General features: G+C 47.9%; 1 protein-coding gene across 33 annotated transcripts in view; it reads left to right on the top strand.

The window, feature by feature from the left end:
* AMPD3 (adenosine monophosphate deaminase 3) overlaps nt 1-27,475 on the top strand; it is a 57,952-nt gene that overhangs the window by 14,083 nt on the left and 16,394 nt on the right. For 14 of the 33 annotated variants that reach the window (XR_012423396.1, XR_012423395.1, XM_065528561.2 and 11 more), the window contains exons 3-6: nt 13,540-13,744; nt 17,041-17,203; nt 19,768-19,987; nt 22,196-22,325. Coding sequence is in view for 24 of the 33 variants with exons in the window: in XM_065528561.2 (XP_065384633.1) it covers nt 13,540-13,744; nt 17,041-17,203; nt 19,768-19,987; nt 22,196-22,325 (718 nt within the window). In the remaining 9 variants the exon portion in view is untranslated. The remainder of the gene's footprint in view (nt 1-13,539; nt 13,745-17,040; nt 17,204-19,767; nt 19,988-22,195; nt 22,326-27,475) is intronic. The other 19 variants (XM_074014348.1, XM_074014345.1, XM_074014347.1 and 16 more) reach the window with 5 other exon arrangements.

Raw genomic sequence — 27,475 nt, 5'->3', positions numbered from 1 at the left:
TATGTAAATGTTCAAAAGTTAACATTTTCATGGAGGACACCCTCTCCCCAGCTCCCTCTCTGTTCGTGGCACCTCCCATCCCATCTCCTATTTATTCTTACTTTACACAGAGTTCTATAATCTGGCTATCTTGTTTCTTATCCTGTGACAGATTTAAAGAAGCAAATTAGAAGTAGAGAGAGAGACGCCTATAGGCAGGGTCACAGAGATGATGTGTGGTGATTATAAGCCTGGGCTTTGGGGTCAGACTTATTGGGTTCAAGTGGCAGCCCTGTCACTTACTACGAATGGCCTTGGTCAAAGCTCTTGATTGCCTGAGCTGGTTTCCTAAACTGCAAAATTGGAATAATAAAAGGACGTACCTTGTGAGAATTAAATGAGCTAATACACAAAAAATCCTTAGCACAGTGCTTGGAGCACCATTAATGTTCCTGTTTTGTTATTGTTGTTATTTGACAGTCAACAGTGAGAGAGGAAACAATTACAAAAAGCAGACACAAGAATTTGAAGCACAGTAGTTTAGGGATAACACACCTATGAGATCATAACTGGATAATACAGTGATAATCCTGAGTCATTGAGAAAACTTTAAATTATGTTCAGCATGCTTTGAGGAAGAATGCAGGAATTACGTATTTTTTGAAGAAGCCAGACCAAAATTGATTTAAAAAAAATTAGGATATAGTTAAGGCTGGCAAGATGGCCAGATAGGAACAGCTGTGGTCTGCAGCTCCCAGCGATATCAATGCAGAAGCTGGATGATTTCTGCATTTCCAACTGAGGTACAGGTTCATCTCACTGGGACTAGTTGGACAGTGGGTGCAGCCCATGGAGGGTGAGTCAAAGCAAGGTGAGGCATTGCCTCACCCGGGAAGCACAAGGGATGGAGGAATTTTCTTCCTTACCCGAGGGAAGTCATGAGGGACTGAGCCTGAGGAACTGTGCACTCTGGCCCAGATACTGTGCTTTTCCCACGGTCCTTGCAACCTGCAGACCAGGAGATTCCCTCTGGTGCCTACACCACCAGGGCCCTGGGTTTCAAGCACAAAACAGGGCAGCTGTTTGGGCAAACACCGAACTAGCTGCAGGAGTTGTGTGTGTGTGTGTGTGTTTTTTTTTTTTTCCTGTACTCCAGTGGTGCCTGGAACATGAGTGAGATAGAATCATTCACTCCCCTGGAAAGGGGGCTGAAGCCAGGGAGCCAAGTGGTCTGGCTCAGCAGGTCCCACCCCCATGGAGCCCAGCAAACTAAGATCCACTGGTGGCCAGATGTGGTGGCTCATGCCTGTAATCTCAGCACTTAGGGAGGCCGAGGCGAGTGGATCACCTGATGTCAAGAGTTTGAGATCAGCCTGGCCAACATGGTGAAACCCTGTCTCTACTAAAAATACAAAAATTAGCTGGGTGTGGTGACAGGTTCCTGTAATCCCAGTTACTCAGGAGGCTGAGGCAGGAGAATCGCTTGAACCCAGGAGAAGGAGGTTGCAGTGAGCTGAGATTGCACCATTGCACTGAGCCTGGGTAACAAGAGCAAAACAAGTCTCAAAAAAAAAGATCCACTGGCTTGAAATTCTCACTGCCAGCACAGCAGCAGTCTGAGATCAACCTGGGACACTCGAGCTTGGTGTGGGGAGGGGCGTCAGCCATTGCTGAGGCTTGAGTAGGAGGTTTTACCTTCACAGTGTAAACAAAGCCACCAGGAAGTTCAAACCGGGTGGAGCTCACAGCAGCTCAGCAAGGCCGCTGTGGCCAGACTGCCTCTCTAGATTTCTTCTCTCTGGGCAGGGCATCTCTGAAAAAAAGGCAGCAGCCCCAATCAGGGACTTATAGATAAAACCCCCATCTCCCTGGGACAGAGCACCCAGGGGAAAGAGCAGCTGTGGGCACAGCTTCAGCAGACTTAAACGTTCCTGCCTGACAGCTCTGAAGAGACCAGCAGTCCTCCCAGCACAGCGTTCAAGCTCTGCTAAGTGTCAGACTGCCTCCTCAAGTGAGTCCCTAACCCCCGTGTATTCCTGACTGAGAGACACCTCCCAGTAGGGGCTGACAGGCACCTCATACAGGAGAGCTCTGGCTGTCATCAGGCAAGTGCTCCTCTGGGATGAAGCTTCCAGAGGAAAGAACAGGCGGCAGTCTTTGCTGTTCTGCAGCCTCTGCTAGTGATACCCAGCCAAACAGGGTCTGGAGTGGACCTCCAGCAAACTCTAGCATAGGGGCCTGACTGTTAAAAGGAAATCTAACAAACAGAAAGGAATAGCAGTCCAATCAGAGACCACATCTGAAGGTCACCAGCATCAGAGACCAAAGATAGATAAATCCACGAAGATGGGGAGGTAAACGAGTGCAAAAAGGCTGAAAATTCCAAAAACCAGAATGCCTCTTCTCTTCCAAATGATATAACTCCTTGCAAGCAAGGGAACAAAACTGGACAGAGAATGAGTTTGACCAATTGACAGAAGCAGGCTTCAGAAGGTGGATAATAACAAACTCCTCTGAGCTAAAGAAACATGTTCTAGCCCAATGCAAGGAAGATAAGAACCTTGAAAAAAGGATAGATGAATTGCTAACTAGAAAAACCAGTTTAGAGAAGAACATAAATGACTTGATGGAGCTGAAAAACACAGCATGAGAACTTCATGAAGCATACACAAGTATGAATAGCTGAATCGATCAAATGGAAGAAAGGATATCAGAGATTGAAGATCAACTTAATGAAGTAAAATGAGAAGACAAGATTAGAGGAAAAAGAATGAAAAGGAATGAACAAAGCCTCCAAGAAATATGGGGCTATGTGCAAAGACCAAACCTACGTTTGATTGGTGTACCTGAAAGTGATGGGGAGAATGGAACCAAGCTGGAAAACACTCTTCAGGATATTATCCAGGAAAACTTCTCCAACCTAGCAAGACAAGCCAACATTCGAATTCAGGAGATACAGAGAACACCACAAAGATATTCCTCGAGAAGAGCAACCCCAAGACACATAATCATCAGATTCACCAAGGTTGAAATGATGGAAAAAATGTTAAGGGCAGCCACAGAGAAAGGTCAGGTTACCCTCAAAGAGAAGCCCATCGGACTAACAGTGGATCTCTCTGCAGAAACCCTACAAGCCAGAAGAGAGTGGGGGGCAATATTCAGCGTTCTTAAAAGAATTTTCAACCCAGAATTTCATATCCAGCCAAACTAAAATTCATAAGTGAAGGAGAAATAAAATTCTTTACAGACAAGCAAATGCTGAGAGATTTTGTCACCACCAGGCCTGCCTTACAAGAGCTCCTGAAGGAAGCCCTAAACATGGAAAGGAACAGCTGGTACCAGCCACTGCAAAAACATACCAAATTGTAAAGACTATCAACACTATGAGAAACTGCATCAATAAGTAGGAAACTGCATTTTGCATAATGGGCAAAATAACCAGCTAGCATCATAATGACAGGATCAAATTCACACATAACCATATTAGCCTTAAATGTAAATGGGCTAAATGCCCCAATTAAAGCACACAGACTGGCAAATTTGATGAAGAGTCAAGACCCATCAGTGTGCTATATTCAGGAGACTCATCTCACGTGCAAAGACACACATAGGCTCAAAATCAAGGGATGGAGGAAAATCCACCAAGCAAATGGAAAGAAAAAAAAGGCAGAAGTTACAATTTTAACCTCTGATAAAACAGACTTTAAACCAACGAAGATCAAAAGAGACCAGGAAGGGCATTACATAATGGTAAAGGGATCAATGCAACAATAAGAGCTAACTGTCCTAAATATACATATGCACCCAATACAGGAGCACCCAGATTCATAAAGCAAGTCTTAGAGACCTACAAAGAGACTTAGGCTCACACACAACAATAGTGGGAGACTTTAACACCCCATTGTCAATATTAGACAGATCAACGAGACAGAAAATTAACAAGGATATTCAGGACTTGAACTCAGCTCTGGACCAAGCTCCAACCCAAATCAACAGAATATACATTCTTCTCAGCACCTCATTGCCCTTACTCTAAAATTAACCACATAATTGGAAGTAAAACACTCCTCAGCAAACGCAAAAGAATGGAAATCATAATAAACAGTCTCTCAGACCACAGTGCAATCAAATTAGAACTCAGGATTAAGAAACTCCCTCAAAACCACACATCTACGTGGAAACTGAACACTCTGCTCCTGAATGACTACTGGGTAAATAATGAAATGAAGGCAGAAATAAAGATGTTCTTTGAAACCAGTGAGAACAAAGACACAACATACCAGAATCTCTGGGACACATTTAAAGCAGTGTGTAGAGGGAAATTTATAGCACTAAATGCCCACAAGAGAAAGCAGGAAAGATCTAAAATTGACACCCTAACATCACAATTAAAAGAGCTAGAGAAGCAGGATCAAACAAATTCAAAAGCTAGCAGAAGACAAGACAAGCAGAATAACTAAGATCAGAGCAGAACTGAAGGAGATAGAGACACGAAAAACTTTTCAAAAAATCAATGAATCCAGGAGCTGGGTTTTTTTTTTGAAAAGATCAACAAAATAAATAGACTGCTAGCAAGACTAATAAAGAGAGACAAAGAGAGGAGAATGAAATAGACACAATCAAAAATAATAAACGGGGTATCACCGCTGATCCCACAGAAATACAGACTACCATCAGAGAATACTATAAACACCTCTATGCAAATACACTAGACAATCTAGAAGAAATGTATAAATTCCTGGACACATGCACTCTCCCAAGTCTAAACCAGGAAGAAGTTGAATCCCCGAATAGACCAATAACAAGTTCTGAAATTGAGGAAGTAACGAATAGCCTACCAACCAAAAAGAGTCCAGGACCAGAAGGATTCACAGCCGAATTCTACCAGAGGTACAAAGAAGAGCTGCTACCATTCCTTCTAAAATTATTCCAAACAATAGAAGAAGAGGGACTCCTCCCTAACTCATTTTATGAGGCCAGCATCATCCTGATACCAAAACATGGCAGAGACATAACAGAAAAAGAAAATTTCGGGCCAATATCCCTGATGAACATTGATGTAAAAATCCTCAGTAAAATACTGGCAAACCAAATCCAGCAGCACATCAAAAAGCTTATCCACCATGATCAAGTCAGCTTCATATCTGAGATGCAAGGCTGGTTCAACATACGCAAATAAATCAACGTGATCCATCACATAAATAGAACCAATGACAAAAACCACACGATTATCTCAATAGATGCAGAGAAGGCCTTCGATAAAATTCAACACCCCTTCATGTTAAAAACTCTTAATAAACTAGGTATTGATGGAAATATCTCAAAATAAAAAGAGCTATTTATGACAAACCCACAGGTAATATCATACTGAATGGGCAAAAACTGGAAGCATTCCCCTTGAAAACCAGCACAAGACAAAGATGCCCTCTCTCACCACTCCTATTCAACGTAGTATTGGAAGTTCAGGCTAGGGCAATCAGGCAAGAGAAAGAAATAAAGTATATTCAAACAGGAAAAGAGGAAAGCAAATTGTCTCTGCAGATGACATGATTGTATATTTAGAAAACCCCACCATCTCAGCCCCAAATTTCCTTATGCTAATAAGCAACTTCAGCAAAGTCTCAGGAGACAAAATCGATGTGCAAAAATCACAAGCATTCCTGTATACCAATAACGGACAAACAGAGAACCAAATCATGAGTGAACTCCCATGCACAACTGCTACTAAGAGAGTAAAATAGCTAGGAATCCAACTTACAAGGGATGTGAAGGACCTTTTCAAGGAGAACTACAAACCACTGCTCAAGGAAATAAGAGAGGACAAAAGCAAATGGAAAAACATTCCATGCTCATGGATAGTAAGAATCAATATCATGAAAATGGCTATACAGCCCAAAGTAATTTATAGGTTCAATGCTATCCCCATCAAGCTACCATTAACTTTCCTCACAGAATTCGAAAAAAAAACTACTTTAAATTTCATATGGAACCAAAAAAGAGCCTGTATAGCCAAGACAATTCTAAGCAAAAAGAACAATGCTGGAGGCATCACGCTACCTGACTTCAAACTATACTACAAGGCTACAGTAACCAAAAAAGCATGGTACTGGTATCAAAACAGATATATAGACCAATGGAACAGAACAGAGGCCTCAGAAATAACACCACACGTCTACAATCATCTGATCTTTGACAAACCTGGCACAAACAAGCAATGGGGAAAGGATTCCCTATTTAATAAATGGTGTTGGGAAAACTGGCTAGCCATATGCAAAAAACTGAAACTGGACTCCTTCCTTACACCTTATACAAAAATTAACTCAAGATGGATTAAAGACTTAAACATAAGACCTAAAACCATAAAAACCCTAGAAGAAAACCTAAGACATTCAGGACATAGGCATGGGCAAAGAACTTCATGTATAAAACATCAAAAGCCATGGCAACAAAAGCCAAAATTGAGAAATGGGATCTAATTAAACTAAAAAGCTTCTGCACAGCAAAATAAATTATCATCAGAGTGAATAGGCAACCTACAGAATGGGAGAAAATTTTTGCAATCTATCCATCTGACAAAGGGCTAATGTCCAGAATCTACAAAGAACTTAAACAAATTTACAAGAAAAAAACAACCCCATCAAAAAGTGGGCAAAGGATATGAACAGACACTTCTTGAAAGAAAACATTTATGCAGCCAACAAACATATGAAAAAAGGCTCATCATCACTGGTCATTAGATAAATGCAAATCAAAACCACAATGAGATACCATCTCATGCCGGTTAGATTGGCAATTATTAAAAAGACAGGAAACAACAGATGCTGGAGAGGATGTGGAGAAATAGGAACACTTTTACACTGTTGGTGGGAGTGTAAATTAGTTCAACCATTGTGGAAGGCAGTGTGGCGATTCCTCAAGGATCTAGAACTAGAAATGCCATTTGACCCAGCAATCCCATTACTGGGTATATACCCAAAGGATTATAAATCATTCTATAAAGACACATGCACATGTGTGTTTATTGCGGCACTATCCACAATAGCAAAGACTTGGAACCCACCCAAATGTCCATCAATGATAGACTGGATAAAGAAAATATGGCACATACACACCATGGAATACTATGCAGCCATAAAAAAGGATGGGTTCATGTCCTTTATAGGGACATGGATTACGCTGGAAACCATCATTCTCAGCAAACTAACACAAGAAGAGAAAACCAAACACTGCATGTTCTCACTCATAAGTGGGAGTTGAACAATGAGAACACATATACCCAGGGAGGGGAACATCACACACTGGGGCCTGTTTGGGAGTGGAGGGCTAGGGGAGGAATAGCATTAGGAAAAATACCTATGTAGGTGATGGGTTGATGGGAGGCAGCAAACCACCATGGCATGTGTAACAAACCTGCACGTTCTTTACATGTACCCCAGAACTTAAAGTATAATTAAAAAAAAAAGAAAAAAAATTAGGATATAGAGGGAACAAACATCATTGAAAAATTTGGCTATCTAGGACAGCCACTTCCCTAGAATGTTTTGAGTGAAATTGAGAAACATATGTGCATTATGAACTGAGCATAGCACAGCTAAAGCGTTGCTAAGTCACTTCATTTTATGACACTTGTGAAAATAAGAATGGGGAACTTTTTAAAAATTCAGGGTCATTGACAAAGGAGCTTCATTTGAAATAGTCAGTTTATCCCCTTTTAAAGTTAGGGAGAGATTGGGCTGGGCACAGTGGCTCACGCCTGTAATCCCAGCACCTTGGGAGGCCGAGGCAGGTGGATCACCTGAGGTCAGGAGTTGGAGACCAGCCTGGCCAACATGGAGAAACCCTGTCTCTACTAAAAATATAAAAGTTAGCTGGGTGTGGTGGCACACGTCTGTAATTCCAGTAACTCGGGAGGTTGAGGCAGGAGAATCGCTTGAACCTGAGAGGCAAAGGTTTCTGTGAGCCAGGATCACCCCACTGCACTCCAGCCTGGCTGAGGGAGGGAGACTCGGTCTCAAAAAACAAAAAAAAAAAAAACAAAAGAAACAAACAAAACAAAAACAACAACAAAAAAAAACAGGGAGATTGGGAAGCCAAGGTGGGTGGATCACTTGAGGCCAGGAGTTTGAGACCAGCCTGGCCAACATGGCAAAACCCCGTCTGTACAAAAAATACAAAAATTAGCTGGGCGTGGTGATGTGCGCCTATGGTCCAGCTTTTTGGTAGGCTGAGGCACGAGAATTGCTTGAACCCAGGAGGTGGAGGTTGCAGTGAGCTGAGATCATACCACTCCATTCCAGCTTGGGTGACAGAGCCAGAGCCTGTGTCAAAAAAAAAGCAAAAATAAAAGTAAAGTTGGGGAGAGAGATTGTAACACTTAAGTTAACAGATAGTACAGATTATACTTCATTTTGATCTCCGTGTCTTTAGGGAGGAAGGGCAGCTGGGAAGGATTGAGGAAGGGAGAAGCAAAGGTGAGTGGCAGAAGATGAGTGGAGATTACAGTGGGCCAGGAGGGGTTGGGGGGAAGGGAGGATGGAGAAGGACAGGGTAGGTTTCCAGAGCGGAGCTCAGGGAGAGAGACAGGGTGGGGCTGTGGGTGTCCACACCTGACTGGCTGCAAAGTGTGAAAATCAAAGTTACACCCACCTGGCCAGGATGCTGGTCATCTGGCTGCACATGCAGAGTGAGGGGTCTCTGTGGGCCCCTGCTCTCTCTGTAGGGACCCCTCTTATAGTACCCATCGTGCAGCATATTCTCCAGATAGGCTGGGACCTCTGGTCTCAAGTACAGAGGTGGTGCCACCTCCTCTTAGTTCCCTCCTTAGATGGGGGTCCCAATTCCAAGTGAGCCCATGCAGGGACAGCAGTAGCAGTGTGAGCCTGTGGAAGTGGAGGATGCCTGTCCCACCTAATGGCATTCAGATTCCCAGTATTCGCAAAACCCTGTGCTGGTTTGTGACTCCTGATTCCAACCTTTAGCGTAACAATTCTCATGTGGAGGGGCTGCCAGAATGGGCTGAGTGTGCGTGGGGGAGGAGTTCAAACCAGCCTCCATGTTCTGAAATGTCCCCCCTCTGACCCCGTTGCTCCACTGCTCCCACCCCAGTCTGGATTAAGTGCCTCCTCTGGGGTCCCAAAATATCCAGGCCATCTCATTACCCCAACCACATTGTATGATAATCTGTGGAAGGGTCTGGGTTCATCTCGGCCATCAGTCAGCCCCTGGAGGCAGGAGTTATATTTTATCTACTCCTCTACCCCCAGGGCCTGGCACACAGTAGTTTATTGAATGAAGTGGGGTCCAGGTGTGGCCCCCGGCTCATAGTGCACATATGAGAGCCTGGTGAAAGGTTGGCTTCAGTGCCCCTCCCTGCCTGTTGGTCATCTGGACAGACCACACAGGGCAGTGGGCTTCAGATGGCCCCTGGGAAGATGCTGGATATTCTCTAGGAGAGCAAGGAGGGCCAGAAAGGCTCCTCACTTTAGCATATGAGTGCTATATAGGGAAGACCCTGGGAGCCTGATTACCCAGAGTGGAGGACGGCTGGGGAGTGGAGCAGAGTAAGGGAGGGGACTTAGTGACTGTCAGGGGCAACCAAGGGCCATAGAGCAGGTGGAGCACCAGACAGGTGCTGGGAGGCGAGATGCTGTAACAACAGCCCAGGTGACCTGATCAACTCTTTGTCTTGTGGACCTGGTTAGCAAGAATGTGCTTGTGCGTCAGGAGGATCATCTATTTCAGGGATGACAAAACTGCTTCTGGCCCTTTGAGCCCTCAGGCTTGGCCTGGAGCTGGTGTCCTCACAGCCCCACACTCTGCCGGCTCCTTGGCAGGAGTGTGCTTCTGCCAGGTGCAAGTGTGGGTGGGGGCAGGAGGGGGTGTGCCAGCTGTGGCCCAGCAAATGCTGGTGCCCCAGGGGCTAGTGCAAGGTGCAGCAGGTGAGACAGTGGACAGACAGACCTTGGCCCATCAGAAGGAAGTACTTTCTAACAGGGGCACCAGATCAGTTTTGTTCACACACACACTCATAGACACACTCACTCACTGTATTAGTTTGCACTTCTATACAAATACCTGAGACTGGTAATTTATAAAGAAATGAGGTATAATTGGCTCATAGTTCTGCAGGCCGTACAGGAAGCATGGCAGCATCTGCTTCTGAGAAAGCCTCGGGGAACTTTGACTCATGGTGAAGGCAAACTAGAAGCAGCTGTCTTACATGGTGGGAGCAGGAGGAAGAGGCAGCGAGGGTGGGTAGGGGAAGGTGCTGCACACTTTTAAATGCCCAGATCTCATGAAAACTCTATCACTAGAACAGCACCAAGGAGATGGTGCTAAACCATTCATGAAGGATCCACCCCCATGATCCAATCACCTCCCACCAGGCCCCACCTCCAACACTGGGGATTACAATTGCACATGAGATTTGGGCAGAGACATGGATGCAAACCATGTCACGCACACACCCTCTGACACTTACACCCACACACCCAGTCACTCAGCTCCAACCCTCTGCCTTTACTGGCTGGGCCTTGGTTGTATAGAATGGATGCTAGATTTGGGCCTAGGGGAGGTAGAATTTCTAAAATGGCCCACACAGATGTCCCTCCTTAAACTCCAGATGCGGTGAATAAGATGAGTGAATATCATCACTCCTGTGATGATGTTATGGAACATGGCACAACTGACCTTAAGATGGGGGTTTATTGGTAGGCCTGATTTAATCCCATAAGCCCTTAAAGATAGAGAGCTTTCTGAGAGTAGGAGGGGAGGGCAGAGAGAGTCAAAGCAACAGCACAATGACCACTCTTGGCTTTGGAGATGAAGGGGGCTATGTGCAGGGATTGGCATGAGGTCAGTAGGAGTTGAGAGTGACCCCTGGTCAAAGCCAGCAAGCAGCCTGGGACTTCAGCCTTATGGCCACTAGACCTGACTTCTGCCAACAACTGGAATGAACTTGGAAGTGAATTCTTTCCCAGAACCTCCAGACAAGAGCACAGTGTGGCTAACATCTTGATTTTGGCCTTTTGATACCCTGAGCATAGAGCCCAGCCAAGCCCACCCAGACTTCTCACCTATAGAACTGTGAGCTAATAAATGGCTGTTGTTTTAAGCCATCAAGTTTGTGGCAATTTGTTCTGCAGCAATAGAAAACAAATCCAGGGTCATCCTTGGGCTCCACACAGCTTTTCCAATTTTCTGAGATACAAGCTGTGGTTAACTTCCAGTTCTTCCAAGCCCAAGGGGAGTGAGCCCTGAGGAGTTAGCCCATCTGTGGCTAAACCTATCCCTCGTGCCTGCAAAGTCTGAGCTCCCGGCCTGCAGATGCTCATACGTGACAATCTGGAGCTCATCTGAAGACCAAGGTTGTCGCCATAATGGATATCCCCAGGAAGGAGAATTCTTTGGGCACCAGTTTGTGGGGCCTAACTTCCTCACTGTGGCAGAAGAACATTCCCAGGATAAGCCTGGCAGGCCGTTGGCTTAGGCAGCCTCCCAGCATTTGGGTTGTAGTGTTTGTGTGTGTGTGTGTTTTAACCTTTCTTAGCTGTTGCTCACCTTAGATGTCACCTGTTGCTTCTTGTTGGTAGGGCCAGACCTCAGGCAGCCTTGGCTAAGGCATTTGGGGGTGAGGTTGCATGGAAATAAAAACAGTGATCTGGCAGGCATTTGAGTGACACAGAAACCAGAATCTCATGCGTCTCAGCTGAGGTCAGAATGTTTTGGGGAGCCCGAAGTAATGGCTCTTTCTCTGGGTGTGAACATCCAAAAGATGCCAAAGGGAGAACCTCATCCTCAAGGTGAATCCGCCTGTGAGGAGTGACTGACAAGGTGGCATCCCTGGGGCAGGATGCTTGACTGAGCTCCATTTGATGGAGGACAGACCAGCGAAAGCTGAGGCTGGGGGATCCCAGGGCTCAGGTTGAGTTTCCCGAAGCAGCCCAGTGCGTCTCTTAGCAAGACCAGAGGCAAGGGGAAGGTAAATTCCTGAAAAGGAGCCACCTCTGTCTTTCAGGTTAAAATAGCCTTGTCCCAAAGATGTGATAACACGGTGTAGGCAGGTGGGAACCAGAGGACCATGGCAAGCACTGGGTGTGTAAACACAGGAGGAAAACTGTGGTTCTTGAAAACTCGTCAGTGAGGAGACCTGGCCACAGGCCAAGAGGAGGAGAGCTGCTTCCAGGTGAGCCCTGAAACCTATTTGGGGATCAACCGATTTCTCCAGGCCTGTGGGTATCACACTAGTACCTGGGGAGGAGAAGGGCTCTGGTGGGTCACAGTTGTTACTGAGTCCTTGCTAGTGGCTGTGGTTGTGGTAGAATAAGCACTTAGGAAGCTACTGGGCCCATGGCACAAGGTAGGGCAGGTAGTTAACTGGTTTCTGGCATTGGGCACTGTGCGCTGACACCGTGGGGAGGCCGGGTTCCACTGGAAGCAGAAAGAAACACGAGGTGGGAGAAGAGTACTGATGGCCTCATCTTAATGCTGGGTAATTCTCTTCCTGCAGAAGAGACTTGCGGTGACATCATGTGATGTCTATTTCATGAATGAGGAAGGTGGAGTCATCACAAATCAGCCTTGCAAATAAGCATGGGCTTGTGGCATTTTAAACCAACCTTGGGCCCAAGAGCCAGTGTACTCATCTTTTGGTGCCAAGGCAACAGGTCCAGAGGGACCTGCATTTGGTGCTGATCAATCCCTCTCCCCAAACAGAGGTACATATCTGTGCTTGCTCCAGCAGCGGCAGCCAGGATGGCACATGGCAGGCTAGAGGAGGGAGCAGCAGGGGTGGAGGCTGGATGGAGCAGCCACTGTGCCGTGTGACTTTGTGCCAGCCCTTTCCTATCTCTGGGAAAGTGTCTGTGAGAAGCAGGCTGATCTTGTAGATCTCCTTGGCACCCAGTAGGTCTGCTGCCCGCCATGGGGCCTATGATGCCTGTAAGCTTGGATGGCGGTCGCTAGTCCACGGGGGTCCTGAGCACTCTCTCTACTCCTTCTTCGTAAAACAAGGAGATCGGACTCATTGACCATCCCTGTCTCTTCTGGCTCCAGTGCCCCAAATGTCTAACTGTGTGAAATGCAGTGTGCTTGTCTCTCTGTGACCCTATTCCTGGTCCTTTCTGAGACTGTTCATATGTTGGGACTGAGAGTTTGTGTTATCTGAAGCTAGCATGCTGTCCACACTGTGGGGAAAGCCCACATGATTTGCTATTGTCCTCCCCTCTAGTGCCCTGTGGTTTTAGAGCCCATGCAGTGTGGTCTGCCATTTGTCTGTCTGTCTCCTGAGGCATTTGCCTGCTTTAATCTTCTGTGGGCTGTGCAAACAGCCCTGAGTGGTGCATGGTGACCACAGGTAGGGGTGTCTGGAGGGCTGTGTTCTATCTCATGCAGACATGTGTAAGAGGAAGGCATGAATAATTAGAAACTTCTTAATGGTAGGGCCAGCACCAGTGATTAATCATAGCAAAATTCTCCTGCCATACACATAGCAAAGAGTCTTTATCACTCGCCCCAATTAGCTGCTGATGTCTCCCACTTTTCCTTGTCCTTGGCTCTTAGAAAGAAAAGTTTCAAGATGATTCGGTCCCAGTCCCTGTCTCTGCAAATGCCGACACAGCAAGATTGGAAGGGCCCCCCGGCAGCCAGTCCGGTCATGTCTCCCACAACCCCTGTGGTCACTGGAGCCACTTCCCAGCCCACGCCAGCACCCTATGCCATGCCTGAGTTCCAGCGGGTCACCATCAGCGGAGATTACTGTGCCGGGGTAAGGCGTCGGTGGGAGTGTTGAATGTGCCTTGCGTGCAGAGGCCAGGGGCCCCATGGGCCACAGGGTCGTGCCCACCTCTGGAGCCTGGTCCTGTCCGTGGGTGTCTGGGAGAAGGTAAAGAGGAGGCACAGGAGGCAAGGAGGGTCCTAGCAGAGGTTGTGGGGTGTGGGTGTGGTGTCTCAGTGGCTGCCTGTTCCCTGTGAGGAGGGCCCCGGGGTGCAGGCTGGCACACTGTGTCTGTGGCTTGTAACTTCCACATGTTCTCTAAGTCTAGAAAGCTGGAATTGGTCCCTGTAGCCCGATGAGAAAGGTGCCAGCTTGGGCCTTTCAGTGTTGCCAAATGTTTAGTAGATTCAAAGTCATGGTACTGAATGGTTTGTGTGAAATTAGTTGTTGCTAAATCATCTCTTCTTACATGTAGGTTCAGTACCCTTAAATATAGGCTAGATCCCCTCAGCTGGGAAGAGAGAATCTTGTTTAGAAATTGAGCAAATTGGTTTACACTAAGTGAGTTAATGCAGTCACTGAAAATGTGCTAATTTCACCGGATTGGATGATGCATTTTTTATGCATGCCTACTTCTTGGAGAGAAATATCACTGAGTTAGTGCCAGGGTTAAGTTTGGCTCCAGTGCCCTGGCCCCAGCTCACTACTTACGCCTCAGTTGGCTTCATTAGTCTCTCTTTTTAACAGTAGCTGAGAAAATATGGTGAATCTGAGACAGCAATGCAGCTTATTGCTCTTCCTATAAAATTTCCCCTAGCTTTCAAAAGTTTTTTGGTTATATGTAATGGAGAACACTTGCATATGGTACAAAATTTAAAAGATACAAAAATGGTATCAATTCACCCATTCTCCTCCTCAGAGGCAACCATTAGTTTTGGTTTTTTATGTATTCTCACATATATGGTTTATGTACCTACAATTATTTATGCATACATAGTTTATTTACTTATTTTTATAAAAATCGTAGTTTACAATATACATTATACTGCATCTTGCATTTTCCACTTAACAATACATCTTAAAGATAATGCCATATCAATATGTACATAACTTCTTTGTCCTTTTAAAAAATATGTACATAGTATTCCTTTGTGAGGATGTATCATAGTTTATTTTAATTAAGTTCCCATGGTTGGGAGTTTAGATTGGATTGAGAAAAATGCAGGCCTTGTCTGGAGATTAGTGTCTTGACCATGAGTCTTTGGTGTTCACCCAGCCTCAGGCAGGTGGGCAGAGCATTGGAAAGCAAGAGTCGAGGTGGGCCGACCACCAGCTGAACGGGAGGACATCAGCCCGTACCATGTACTAACATGTACTAGCTTCTTTCTCCTAGTCTCCTGGCTGGCACAGAGTAGTACATGGAGCACCTGAACTGGGCAATTGGTCCTCAGAAAGCTAAGTGTCCATGAGAGGCAGGCTGATCTTGCAGATCTCCTGGCAGCAGTAGGTCTGCTGCCAGCCATGGGTCCTGTGATGCCTGTAAGTTTGGCGGGTGGCCACTAGTCCACAGGGGTCCTGAGCATCCTCTCTGATGTCCTTAGCCATGGCCTGAGCCCCTGTCATGCTGAGTCCATTGGTTGCCCAGAGAAAGTGTTTGGCTTTGTTGTTGGCTGGGACGTAATTTTGTCTAAGATGTCTGTGTCTGCTCACCTATTCCTGCTGCTCTCAGAAGCCATCCACTGGGAGGTATAAAAGGAATTAACATACCCTATGGGGACATTTAGAGGCAGGAAAGGAGAATCTACCACCGTAACAAAAAGCAAGAAGTAGTATTTAGTAAAAGTATAAAAACATGCATAGGAAAAATATATTCAGACTTCTTCCCTCTGAGGATGGGGTAGGGAGGAGGATAGAGTTTTAGCTGTATCTGTGATGATTTATTTCTTTAAACTTGTGAGAAATTTGAAAGAATTATGCTAAATATTAATATTGTCAGCTCTAGAAGGTAGATTATATTATCTTTGGTGCCTGTGTGTATGTTTAAAATATTGCAAAATTGAAAATGATGATTTTATTAAAGCAGAGGGGAACACTTTCAGGCCCCAGCCCTCCCCACTCTGGGCTATGCCAGCATGTGGTGCTTCCCTCTGCTGCACCCCTTACCCCGCATTATGTCTGTATGGCCACTTGTCTCCCCAAGCATTTTTCTGTGATTCTCATCCTTCCCAAACAGATTAAGATTAATGAGCCCATTGGAAGGTGGGAATTTATCTCATTCATCTTTGAATATGAGGCTGCTCTGGTAAAGCAGAACATCCTTAGACTTTGGGACTCAATCAGGTTAGAGTCTGAAATTTGACTTTGTAGCTTCACAAGTGATTTATCCTCCCTGGGCCTTAGTTTTCCCATTTGCAAAATGGGTTGCAGTAAGGAGCAAAATGAAATCTATGGAAAGGTCTGGCACATAACACATGACAATGGGTCTTGTGGCCTGGATGAGTTGGGTGATTAACAGATTTAATCAGAAGTGTGGGGTTGGCAAAGAAGCAGGCTGAGCATGCAGAATTTGCTTTTGCTTTTTGTTTTGTTTCGACATATGAAGGACACATGAATTTTATCAACTGAAAATGATGGCGCTCATCGCCTTCAGGGGTAGGACTCAGGCTTTGTCCCTTCATGGGCCTGGTGCAAAAACAGACTTTTGGCTTAATTAGCTGAATGTGAAGCCAGCTTCTGGGTGTGCAGGCTGGAGCACTTGTCTCTCTTCCAACGACCCTCACTCCTCCTGTGTCTCCTGTGTTGGGGGTCTCCAAGACCATTCCCAGGTTGGATGATTCACCAGGAGGACTCACAGGACTGTGCATATAGCTGTACTTACAGCTTTCATTTATTACAGTAAAGGATACAGAGCAAATCAGCAAAGGGAGAGATACTTGGAAGATACGAGGTGCAAGCTTCCAAGGTCCTCTCCCAGCGGAGTCATCAGAACATACCGGATACCTTCAGCATCACATTGTGACAGCACATGTGGGAAGTGTTGTTTACCAGGGAAGCTCATTAGAGATTCCGTGCCCAGGGTTTTCACTGAGGCTGGTCACACATCTGCATAGCAGATCTCAAGTTCCAGGCTCCCAGAAGGAAGGCAGGTGTCCAACGTGAACCATATTGTTTGCACAAACAGTTTAGGTGCAGTGAACCACTCTTACTGGTCAGGGAGTGGTGAGAACCCTCCTGAAATCCAGGTTCCCAGATACCAGGCAAGGGCCAGTCTTACAAGCACGTCTTTCCAAGGATGGCAGTCTCAGGCCTGCTGCGTGAACCCTTTCCTGCCTGCCTCCCTTCTGCAGATCACTTTGGAGGACTACGAGCAGGCAGCCAAGAGCCTGGCCAAGGCCCTAATGATCCGGGAGAAGTATGCAAGGCTCGCCTACCACCGCTTCCCGCGGATCACATCCCAGTACCTGGGTCATCCGCGGGCAGATACTGCACCTCCGGAAGAGGGCCTTCCAGGTACAGAGCTCTGGCTGGAGGTTGGGTCCCAAGTGTGGGTGGACCGAGAGCTACTCAGGGCTTTTTGCTGGCTTGATCTATTTCCCCTGATGGTATTTTAAGAGGACAGTGTTCTTGCATTGACTTCTCCCACACTGATGTTTGATGGTTCCCCCAAGGATTGATTGTATGTGTACTGTATGCCTCACCTGTGCAGAGCTGAACTGTTGAAGTTAAGAGAGAGAAGTAAAAGACAGTCCTTGTTCTTGGGAGTCCATCAGGGAGACAGGCAGTCTCATGTGGGATTTTTTTTTTTTTTTTTTTTTTTGAGATAGGGTCTTGCTCTGTTGCTCAGGCTGGCATGCAGTGGTACAATCACTGTTCACTGCAGCCTTAATCTCCTGGGATCAAGCAATCCTACCACCTCAGCCTCTCGAGTAGCTGGTATCCAAAGGCACACACTACCACACCCACCTAATTAAAAAAAATATTATTATGTTTTGTAGAGATGGGGGTCTTACCATGTTGCCCAGGCTGGTCTCAAACTCCTGGACTCAAGTGATCCTCCTGCCCTGGCCTCCCAAAGTGCTGGGATTATAGATGTGAGCCACTGTGCCCGGCCTCATGTGGCATATTTAAAAGAACACAATCACACAGTAAATGCCAAATTGGTGGTAGGGTGGATTGGGGAGGGAGTAGGAACAGAGGGCATGTTCCCTGGGAAGATGATGTAGGCTCTGGTGTCAAACACAGCTGCATTTGTATCTGGCCTCCATCAATTTCTTGGGATTTGGGGAAAGATATTTCTCCAAGCCTCACTTTGTAAAATGTAATCTATAAAATGGAAATGCAAATAATATCTGTCTCCAAGAGCTGTCGTGAGGATTAAACAAGAGAATGCATGTCAAGTACTTAGTTCAGTTCTGGCATCTAGTGAGTGTTCAGTAAGTGGTAGCTGCATTTATGCTGCCGAGTTCAGGGAAGGGGAGATCGGAGAGGGCTGGGTGGTTTCCTCATGAAGCCTTGCCGTGAAGGACCTAACAGCAGCAGGGGCGGTAATGAGGACAATAGGAAACCCCACTCCTGAAAGTTGGTGGTGGGGGGACACATAAGGGCCCTGGTGGTCTCCATCAGTGCCTGGGACCCTGGCTGCCTCTGGGGGTAGCTGGTGGTGCCAAGTTGCCCCAGTCTCTGGCTTCCTTGAATTTCAAGTCCTGTATTTTGAGCATCTGGGGCCTGAGGTAAATTTCAGCCCTTTGGGTCCATTTCCCTATCTGAGGGAAGTGGATCCTACCATCTCGGTTTTGGCAAAGACAGAAATAACCGTCAAATGTGTACTTTACGTGGACAGAGGACCCCCGTGTTCCGGGCATGAGTATGGGGAAGAGGAGCAACTTCCGAGTGTGCAGGCTGTAGCTTTCCCTGGAGCTTGAACTGCCTGCATCTCGCAGACCGCTACACGCATTAGGGCCTCCTGAGCTGGCCTGTGACCATAGCTGATGGGGCACGTCCCTCTCCACCTCTGCCTGCATCAGCCCCTTTGTGGCTCCTTACATGTGCTCTAGGGATGGCCTGTTCCTTCCAAGCATGGATGGAGGAGGCCCAGGCAGGTCACTCTGCCTTGGCAACTTCCTTTGATGCAGATCTTGAGGTTTGCTCCTGTCTATGCCGGCAGCTGAGCAGCTGATCCTGGATGGTGCCGACTGAGCTGCGTGGAGTTGAAGCCTCCAGCTCTACTGATAGTTAGCATCAATACATTCCTTAGGGACAGAGTTTATCAAGAGTCAGGAAAACTAATTATGAGAATAATAAGAATAATATCCTATAATTCATTATTCGTAGTACATTACTCTTTATGAAGAATTTTCTATACATACTATTGCAACCCTCACAGCAGCCTGTTAAGGCAAGGGGTGTTATCTTCAGATGAGGAGATAGGCTCAGAGAGGTAAAGGAGTTTGCTGAAAGTCTCACAGCAGGGAAATTGCATAGAGGAGTTTTCTGCCTCCTGTTGGCTAATTCTAACCTTAACGTATAGTGGTGGGGAGCAGATGGCTTTATCATTGGCATTCCCCGCTCTGAGGGAGACAAGTTCCCTATCCTTTGCTCCTTTGGGGAGGGAGTAGCTTCGTTAGCCCCTCAGCTGGCCTGGGCCCAGGACAATTATTTCCACTGGGCAGTCCAGGTGCAATCTGTTCTCTTCCTGGGAGAAGACACTGCTGCCCTTCTTAATATTCCTGGGATCTCTGAAGTGCTGAGGAAAATGAAGCCCATTTCAGTTAAATTTTAAAAAATTGTTGAAGTGCTAGCCATGTGCCAGGGACTGTTCTAGACACGTAGCAGTAAACAGCACAAATCAGTCTCTGCCTGCATGGAGTTTCTATTGGAGTGGAGAAGATGTCACATCTGAGATAAAGAAGTGACATGGTTTGACATGGTGGTAAGTGCTGGGAAGGAAGCAGGGAAGAGCACATCAGATGCGGGGCCGATGTGGGGTTGGATTTTGGGCGGGAAGACCAAGGCAGGCCTCCGTGTCTTTTGAGCCCATGGGGGGCACTTTGCCATCCCTCAATCCTGTTTTGCAGACTTCCACCCTCCTCCACTGCCCCAGGAAGACCCCTACTGCCTGGATGATGCACCCCCCAACCTGGATTACTTGGTCCACATGCAGGGGGGCATTCTCTTCGTGTATGATAACAAGAAGATGCTGGAGCGCCAGGAGCCGCACAGCCTGCCCTACCCCGACCTGGAGACGTACACAGTGGACATGAGCCACGTCCTGGCTCTCATCACCGATGGCCCCACGTAAGCCAGCTTCTCTGCAGCTGCCTTTCTTTGCACAGGTGCTGTTCTGTAGGAAGGAGATAAGAAAGGCCTTACCCCTCTGCCCTGGGGTCCTCTGTACTTAAAGCATCCCAGAAAGAGTGCGGTTTCTCCTTTCCTCAGTGCTTTGTGGGTTTCTGCAACAGTTTTCCTTCACAGGCTGGCATAGCCTTAGACTTGGTACTCCCTGTCCCCGCCTCCTTTTCTTTTTGAGACAGCGTCTTGCTCTGTTGCCCAGGCTGGGGTGCAGTGGTATGATCTTGGCTCACTGCAGCCTCTGCCTCCCGGGTTGAAGTGATTCTCTTGCCTCAGCCTCCCGAGTAGCTGGGACTACAGGCATGTGCCACCATGGCTAATTTTTATATTTTTAGTAGAGACAGGAGTTTCGCCATGTTGCCTAGGCTGGTCTCAAACTCCAGAGCTCAGGTAATATACCCAACTCAGCCTCCCAAAGTGCTGGGATTACGGGTGTAAGCCACCATGCCCGGCCTCCTTGTCCCTTCTGCATGCATAATGTGGAGCCTCTGCTTGCTGGTGGCCACCCGGGCGCCTCTGAATGGCTGTCATTCCTCTCCCCAGGCAGGACAGCAGCCTTGTAGAGAGTTACCAGCCCAGAGCATAACTGTATTTGGTGAGGAGTGATGAAAACATTGCTTCAGGCCTTGGATTTTCTGGGTTTCTGGAGAGGAGCATGCAGCGAGCCTGGGGAACTTTGCTCACGGGCATGATGCCCCATGATGCTTGTGGGCTTGGCTCCAGCTAACCTGGTGGGCAGCCATCTTTCTGAATTTGGCCCCCTCACTTCTTGGTGGGCACTTAGGCTGATCAGTAATGCCCGGACCCTGTGAGCCTCAGAGTGGCTGTGCTGGGAGTGGGAGTCTGGGTGAGGGGAGGTGCTGGTCACTCCTGAGGACCTTCTCTCTGGTTTTCTGGGAATCCTGTGATGCCAGTCTCCAAAGTGGCATAGTGAGCCCAAGGTTGATGGGCAGCATGACTCTTAGTCCTCCCTGATCTGAGGGCAGAACTCAGGCATGGGAAGGGCAGGGGCGGTTCCTCAGAGGCTGTCCTCAGCCAGGTGTGCAGGCAGTGGCTGTCCCATCTGGGAGGTTGTGAGGATCCTGCCTGGGGAGAGAGACTGAGTGAGGCGGCGTTTAAACTCCCTTCCGACTCTGAGGCTGTCCTGTGCTCTGTCCACTCTGGGGCTTGTCTGGGCAGATGGATGACTGTGCTGTTGCAGCACTGACAGATGCTCTTATGGAAGTCTAGGTGATTAGATGCCAAGGAAGCTGCTGTTTGTTCTGGTGGCACAAGGAAGCAGGGTAGCATGAATTGTGGTCAAAGGTTCTGTGTCGCTGTGGATGCAGGTGTGTGGCTAGGCACCTGGGCTGGGTGTGGGCTGGTGGTTGGCCACAGCAGTGAGCATCCCCATCCCCAGTGGCCTTTACTGGCTGATAAATCATAAAAACCCCTTCTCTGAGTTGGTGGGAATCTGGGGGCATCAGTCCTTACAGAGATTTCTGTCTTGGTAACAAATATCCCTACAGTCCCAACCTGCCCATGATGCAAAACATCCTCCTCTTGTCGTGAAGCCTCAGAGTTGAGAGGTCCTTGGGCCATGGCCATTAGGTCGGGGGGCTGGTTCCTCTGCAACCCAAGGTGGGCAGGTCATGCCTTGGAGTTTGACTGTGTTATCAGTCCTCCGGGCAACAAATTCCTTCTTCAAGGAATGACAAGTGGCTGAGGATAGAAAAGAGGAAGGAAAGGAGGGGATGAAGGAGGGAGACCTCCACTGAGTGTCCACTGTGCTTGGAGCCAGGCCCTTTCCCAGGCGTAAACCAGTTTAACCCTTACTTCAGCCTTGGGTGTTACCACCTGATATTTACTTATGGGAAATGGAGGCTTGCGGTTAATTCCCTAAACACGTAAACTAGAAGTCAAAACACCTGTATGAGGTCCCAGAGCTGGCCTGCTATTGCCCCATCTCCTGACTCTCCACTGACTTTACAGAGTCTGTGGTGTGACTCAACAGTTCAGCAGGGTCTGCAGAAAGCCGGAACCTCCTCATTCTACCCTGCTCCATCCTGACCCTTCCAGCCAGGGTTGGCCCCTGCAGATGCTGGGGGCCTCCAAACTGGAGAGCTCGATGTGACTTCTGCTCAACTATGGTCTCTCCCCATCTCCAACTTGCAGGAAAACCTATTGTCACCGACGACTGAACTTTCTGGAATCCAAGTTCAGCCTTCATGAGATGTTAAACGAAATGTCTGAGTTCAAAGAGTTGAAGAGTAACCCCCACCGGGACTTCTATAACGTGAGAAAGGTGCGTTAGGGGCCAGTGTTCACAGCTGCCCCTCCCGGTCCCCCTCCCAGCCCATGGGATGCCCTGAGCCAGTCTGAGGTTTGTCCCCTGTGAGAATGTCAGGGCTCCTGGCTAAGGGCCGCCTTTGTGGCCAGAGGGGTATGAAGCATACATGCAGAAGGAAGATGGGTGAGCTATGTTTGTGTCAGGCTGGGTCTCAGACAGCACTTGAATCACTCTAGGTGGAAACCTTTGTCCTCATTGTATATCTGTTGGGATGTGCCCTCTTCCTTGGAAAATAGGGCACAGCCTATTAATTGGTCATAAAAGTTGAGCACAGCCTACTTTTAAGGTAGGGGATGTATGAGAGTCATCAAGGAAAGACACAGCTGTAAAGATCTCTTTGGTCCCCTCCTTGTGTCCATGTGTTCTCATTGTTCAGCTCCCTTATGAGTGAGAACATGCGGTGTTTGGTTTCTCTGTTCCTGTGTTAGTTTGCTGAGGATGATGGCTTCCAGCTGGGCTTAATACCTAGGTGATGGGTTGATAGGTGCAACAAACTACCATGGCACACATTTACCTATGTAACAAACTGGCACGTTCTGCACATGTATCCTGGAACTTAAAGTAAAATAAATAAGTTAATAAAATAAAATTTAAATTCCCTGAAAAAAAATCTCTCTGGAGTTGGAAGTTTGTGGTTTTGCATCCTTCAGGATCATGTGGATTTAAAGAAAAGTCTCCGATATGCTCAGATCTCTGCCTCTCTTCTCCCACCGAGGGGATGGCAGCCTTGCCTGGGGCTCCTGGCAGTCTTCGCCTGCAGGGGCTGCAGCTGTGGTAGGAGTGAAGGTTAAATGATCGTGGCTCCAGCCTTTCTATTCTCTTCTGCTGAAGCGCTGTGCAGTGAGGCACAGGGTCAGTGCTAGGCAAGGGGCGTTTGATGGTGAGCAAGAGTCACTTCCTGTCAACCAGGTGGTTTGAGGGAGAGGCCAGAACTAAGCTGGCTTAGAGTGAGTAGGAGCTTGCCAGGCAGAGGGTGTGGTAGGGGAATGGAAGTGGTGGCATTCCAGGTAGAGGCACGTGATGTGCAAATGTCAGGAGGGAGGGATGATATGAGAGAGTCAAAACAGTGCGTTGACGTAACTGCAAGCAGTGCAGTGTGGCTGGAGCGCAGTCATCAGGAGCAGGGAGCAGTGGGTTGTGGGGAGAGTAAGGCTGCAGATATGTGGGGAGGTCCTGGATCATGCGGGGGCTATGGGTTTCCCACAGAAGGCAGGGAGGTGGGCTGGGGTGTGTGGTGAGCTGGGAGAGAAGCTCCTTGGGGAAGAGCGGGCATCAGGCTTTGCTTGGAGGAGGGATGGCCAAAGCTGAATGGAGTCACAGTGGGGTTGTCATCTCCACAGGAGCTCTGTCCCAGCTGGGACCTCCTGGGGACTTCCTCTTTTTGGGGTCAGCTTTGATAAGGGAAGGTAGGCCAGGGGAGGATGTGGCTCCTCTGGGAAAGCCCAGCTCTAGGCTCCCTGACCTCCTGACTGGGAGCACTCAGCAATGCAGATGGAAGACCATATCTGGAGGCCCTAAGCCCACTTCTGTTACACGTCAGGGGATCCAACACAGACTCCCACTTGGATGGGATCAAGAGCTTTAAGAAGTGTTTGGCTTTAGCTCATGTGCCCTGAGAGGCTTGCGGAAGTGTCTTGGCGATTTCCAGGCAGAAGTGAAAGGTGTTTTAGACACCACTTACGTGGGCACCCTGGCATTTTTACCTTCAAGCACCATTTGTTCCTTCTCTGTGAGCCTTAGGTGTTCAGACAGGTGGATGTCTCTATCACTATGTGAATGCCTCTCAGCCCTGCCCAAAGAACTTCACATGCCTAGCACATGCCCAGGCCCATGTCCAAAGAAACGCCTCTCCCAGCCCGTTGCAGTCCTGTCCCGCGCATACGTGAATGCCCTGGGCTTACCTGCTTCCTGCTGCCTGGGGCCAAAGTGTCCTTACTGACTGTGCTGGCACTGACACTGTTTGCTTCTAAGGTGGGGCCCCCGTGGGTGTTCCTGGGTCTACCAACTGCTCTCTGGTCCCAACATGAGAACGAGTCCTGGCGTGGGGCTAGGGTAACAAATCAGAGCCTATCCCCAGGGTTCTCCTGCAGTCTTGGGGTTAATGTTTTCTCTGGACAGAGATGACCTTGATACCTATGACACAGTGGCCTGTTCTTAGGCACATTGTCAGTCCATAAACATGGGTGCAGGGCTGCTATGAGCCAGGCCTGTGCCCGCCCCTGGGTGCTGCCTACTGGATAGCACTCTCTTTTTTTGGTTTTTTTGAGATGAAGTTTTGCTCTTGTCGCTGGAGTGCAGTGGTGCAATCTCGGCTCACTGCAACCTCCGCCTCCTGGGTTCAAGCGATTCTCCTGCCTCAGCCTCCCAAGTAGCTGGGATTATAGGTGCCTGGCACCACGCCTGGCTAATTTTTGTATTTTTAGTAGAAATGGGGTTTTGCCATATTGCCCAGGCTGGTCCCGAACTCCTAGCCTCAGGTGATCTGCCTGCCTTGGCCTCCCAAAGTGCTGAGATTACAGGCATGAGCCACCACACTTGGCCTTGATAGCACTCTCATAGCCTCTACTATGGGGAGGAGAGCTGCTTTCTAAAATCCAGAATGGGCTGGATGGTGGCCTCCATCTGTCTAAAGTGCTGTTGGTGTCCCGGGGGCAGAACAGGGCTGTGGTCTGAGGCAGGAGCTGTGACGTGGCCATGGATCTGTGTGGGTGGTGTCTGTGGAGGGACCCGTCACATTGCAGCAGGTGAAGGGCTGAGATACCCCGAAGCCCAGCCAGCAGGACTGTGTGACCGAGACACTTGTTTTCTATGCAGAAGCAAGATAGAAGGGCTGAGTGTGTTTGCTGCTTGGGAATTGGGTAGAAATAGGTGAGGTCTACTGTGGTTTAAGTGTCATATTAAGAATAGCAAATAGGTTTTATCTTCTGTACTAAACCTGACCAATTAGGGGTAGTTACCAGAGGCCACTCCTAAAGCTTAGTGAAAAGAGTGCTGTCCTCGATTATCAATGCCTGCCATGGGTATGGAAATGGTCAGTGTTGGCTTAGGTCACAGGTTTGGAAACTCTGCTTTTTGTTTACATCTGAATCTTAGGTGAACATGGGGAATGCACTTAGATCCTCTGGTGAATTGAAAACACTGACCTCCAATGACCTTCAATTATTTTGTTCCTAAAATAATCACCCTTGAGATTCTGAAGTTTGGATGGGGTGCTTCCTGGATTGTCCAGTTGTTTTCCTCATTTATCTTGTGACTCACGGGGGTAAGGATAGGCTGACCCCCCTGTGGTGTGTCATTGGTAAGCTAGAGAACAGGATCAGAAAGCCCAGAATCCGCTGAGTCATGCTGAGTTCGTTGCACCAAGCTGTGTCCAGCTGAGCTGAGCCAGGCTGACCTTCTCTTGTGCATCCCACGTGAGCCCAGCCTCATCTCTGAGGAGCCTGGATTTTGGGGATGTTTTAGTTTTCTGCTTTGTTTTGTTTCCCCAATGTCCAGTGGTCTGTCTTTCTGGTAAGAATGGCAAGATTAATGGCAGGAAGGACCCTGATGAGTGAGGGCTGTGGCTAATGACATGGGCTGGCTGGCATAATGCTCACAGAGGTCCAGTGGATCAAATATCTGGTTTGGCATGACTTGGAGATGCTCAGCCAGCCATGGACAGCATTCCCTGCCCTGAGGTCAGCCGCCTCCTCACCCCAGCCCAGGCTGAGCGCCCAGTCGGCCGCAACAGTAGCTCCAGAGTGTGGTCTAATGGCTGTCAGCAGCCTGGCCTGTGAGGCTGCTGTCATCCTCCCCGGGAGCTCCCGTAGGTCCCTTGGGCTCAGGGAGGGGGAGCCAGTTTGCCCACAGTGACTTCAGGCCATCCCTCAGCTTAGCTGGGGCTTCATTTCTCAGGGCTTATGGCTGTCCTGTGAGTGAAGCACAGTGAAAAGGGCAAGTGGGGATGAGGGATGGGGAGATGGGTAGGATCCAGGTAATATTAGCAGAGCCCTCATCCTAAGATTAATGAAGAGGGTTCAGTAACAAACAAATTACATTTAAAAAATCCCTTCTAGCTTCTGTGTATGGAGAATGAATTGAACCAGAGCACAAGAAAAAGGAACAAGACCAGTTAGGAGGTCACTGTGAATTCAGGCCTGAGAACATGCAGGCTTGAACTCCTGTGGTGGCAGTGGGGTTGGAGAATATTGTATGGATTTGACATCCATTTGGAAGGCAGAATTGATGAGACTCACTGAGGGAAGGGAGTAGTAGGAAAGCCAAGGATGACTCCCAGTTTTTCAGCGTGACCAACTGGATTCAGGACACTCCATTTCCTAGGATTCCAGAATCTGGGAGATAATCATCAGGCTTGGGCTGGGGTCAGAGATGAAGAGTCCGCTTTTGGATATATTAAGTTTGAACTGCCTTTGGGTTATCCAGATAGAGGTGTCAAGTAGGCAGTAGTATGTACAGTTCTGGAGCTTTTGGCTGGTGACATAAATTTGGGAATTGGTATAAGTAAAATAATTAAATACACAGAAATGGAACAGATCACCTTTGGAGAGAGTTTATAGTGAGAGGACAAGAGAGCCCAGGACCAGGCATCAAGAAATTCCATTATTAAGAGGTCTGGTAGTGAGGATGAGCTGGCTAAGGAGGCTGAAAAGGAGAGGACAGAGATGCAAGGGGTCAGTCTGGTATCACAGGACTTAGCACGATATAGAGGACATATTTCGAGATCTTGCTGGGCTCCTTCTGCAAAGGTGCCTTCTGCAAAAAACTGCCTTTTCCTGCAATGTGGGGAGAAGTCTAAGCTGACTGTTCATTTCTGCTTTTTAGGATTTGCTCTAAGATCTTTGGCCTTGGGCCCCATGGCTTGAGTCCATATGTTGGCTTAGGGTCACTAGAGCGGCTTCCAGTAGAGTGGCTTCTTCTTGGAACTTGGATGCCCTGGAGTTTGGGTGAGGTGTGACTAGTCAAGGAAGGGTATGTTTCGGGGGTTGGCCTCTAGTGTCTGTTCTCATTCATTCCCACTTGGAGGTTTGCTTTGGGAATGCTCTGAGGGTTCTGAGAGGGATCAATGGGAAGAGTGGGATTTGATGGGCCCTCAGAGTTATCACTGA

Source organism: Macaca fascicularis, chromosome 14 (genome assembly GCF_037993035.2).
Source record: "Macaca fascicularis isolate 582-1 chromosome 14, T2T-MFA8v1.1".
Classification (NCBI taxonomy): domain Eukaryota; kingdom Metazoa; phylum Chordata; class Mammalia; order Primates; family Cercopithecidae; genus Macaca; species Macaca fascicularis.
The sequence above is the reverse complement of the archived record's forward strand: the minus strand, read 5'-3'. Positions and strand labels throughout refer to the sequence as shown.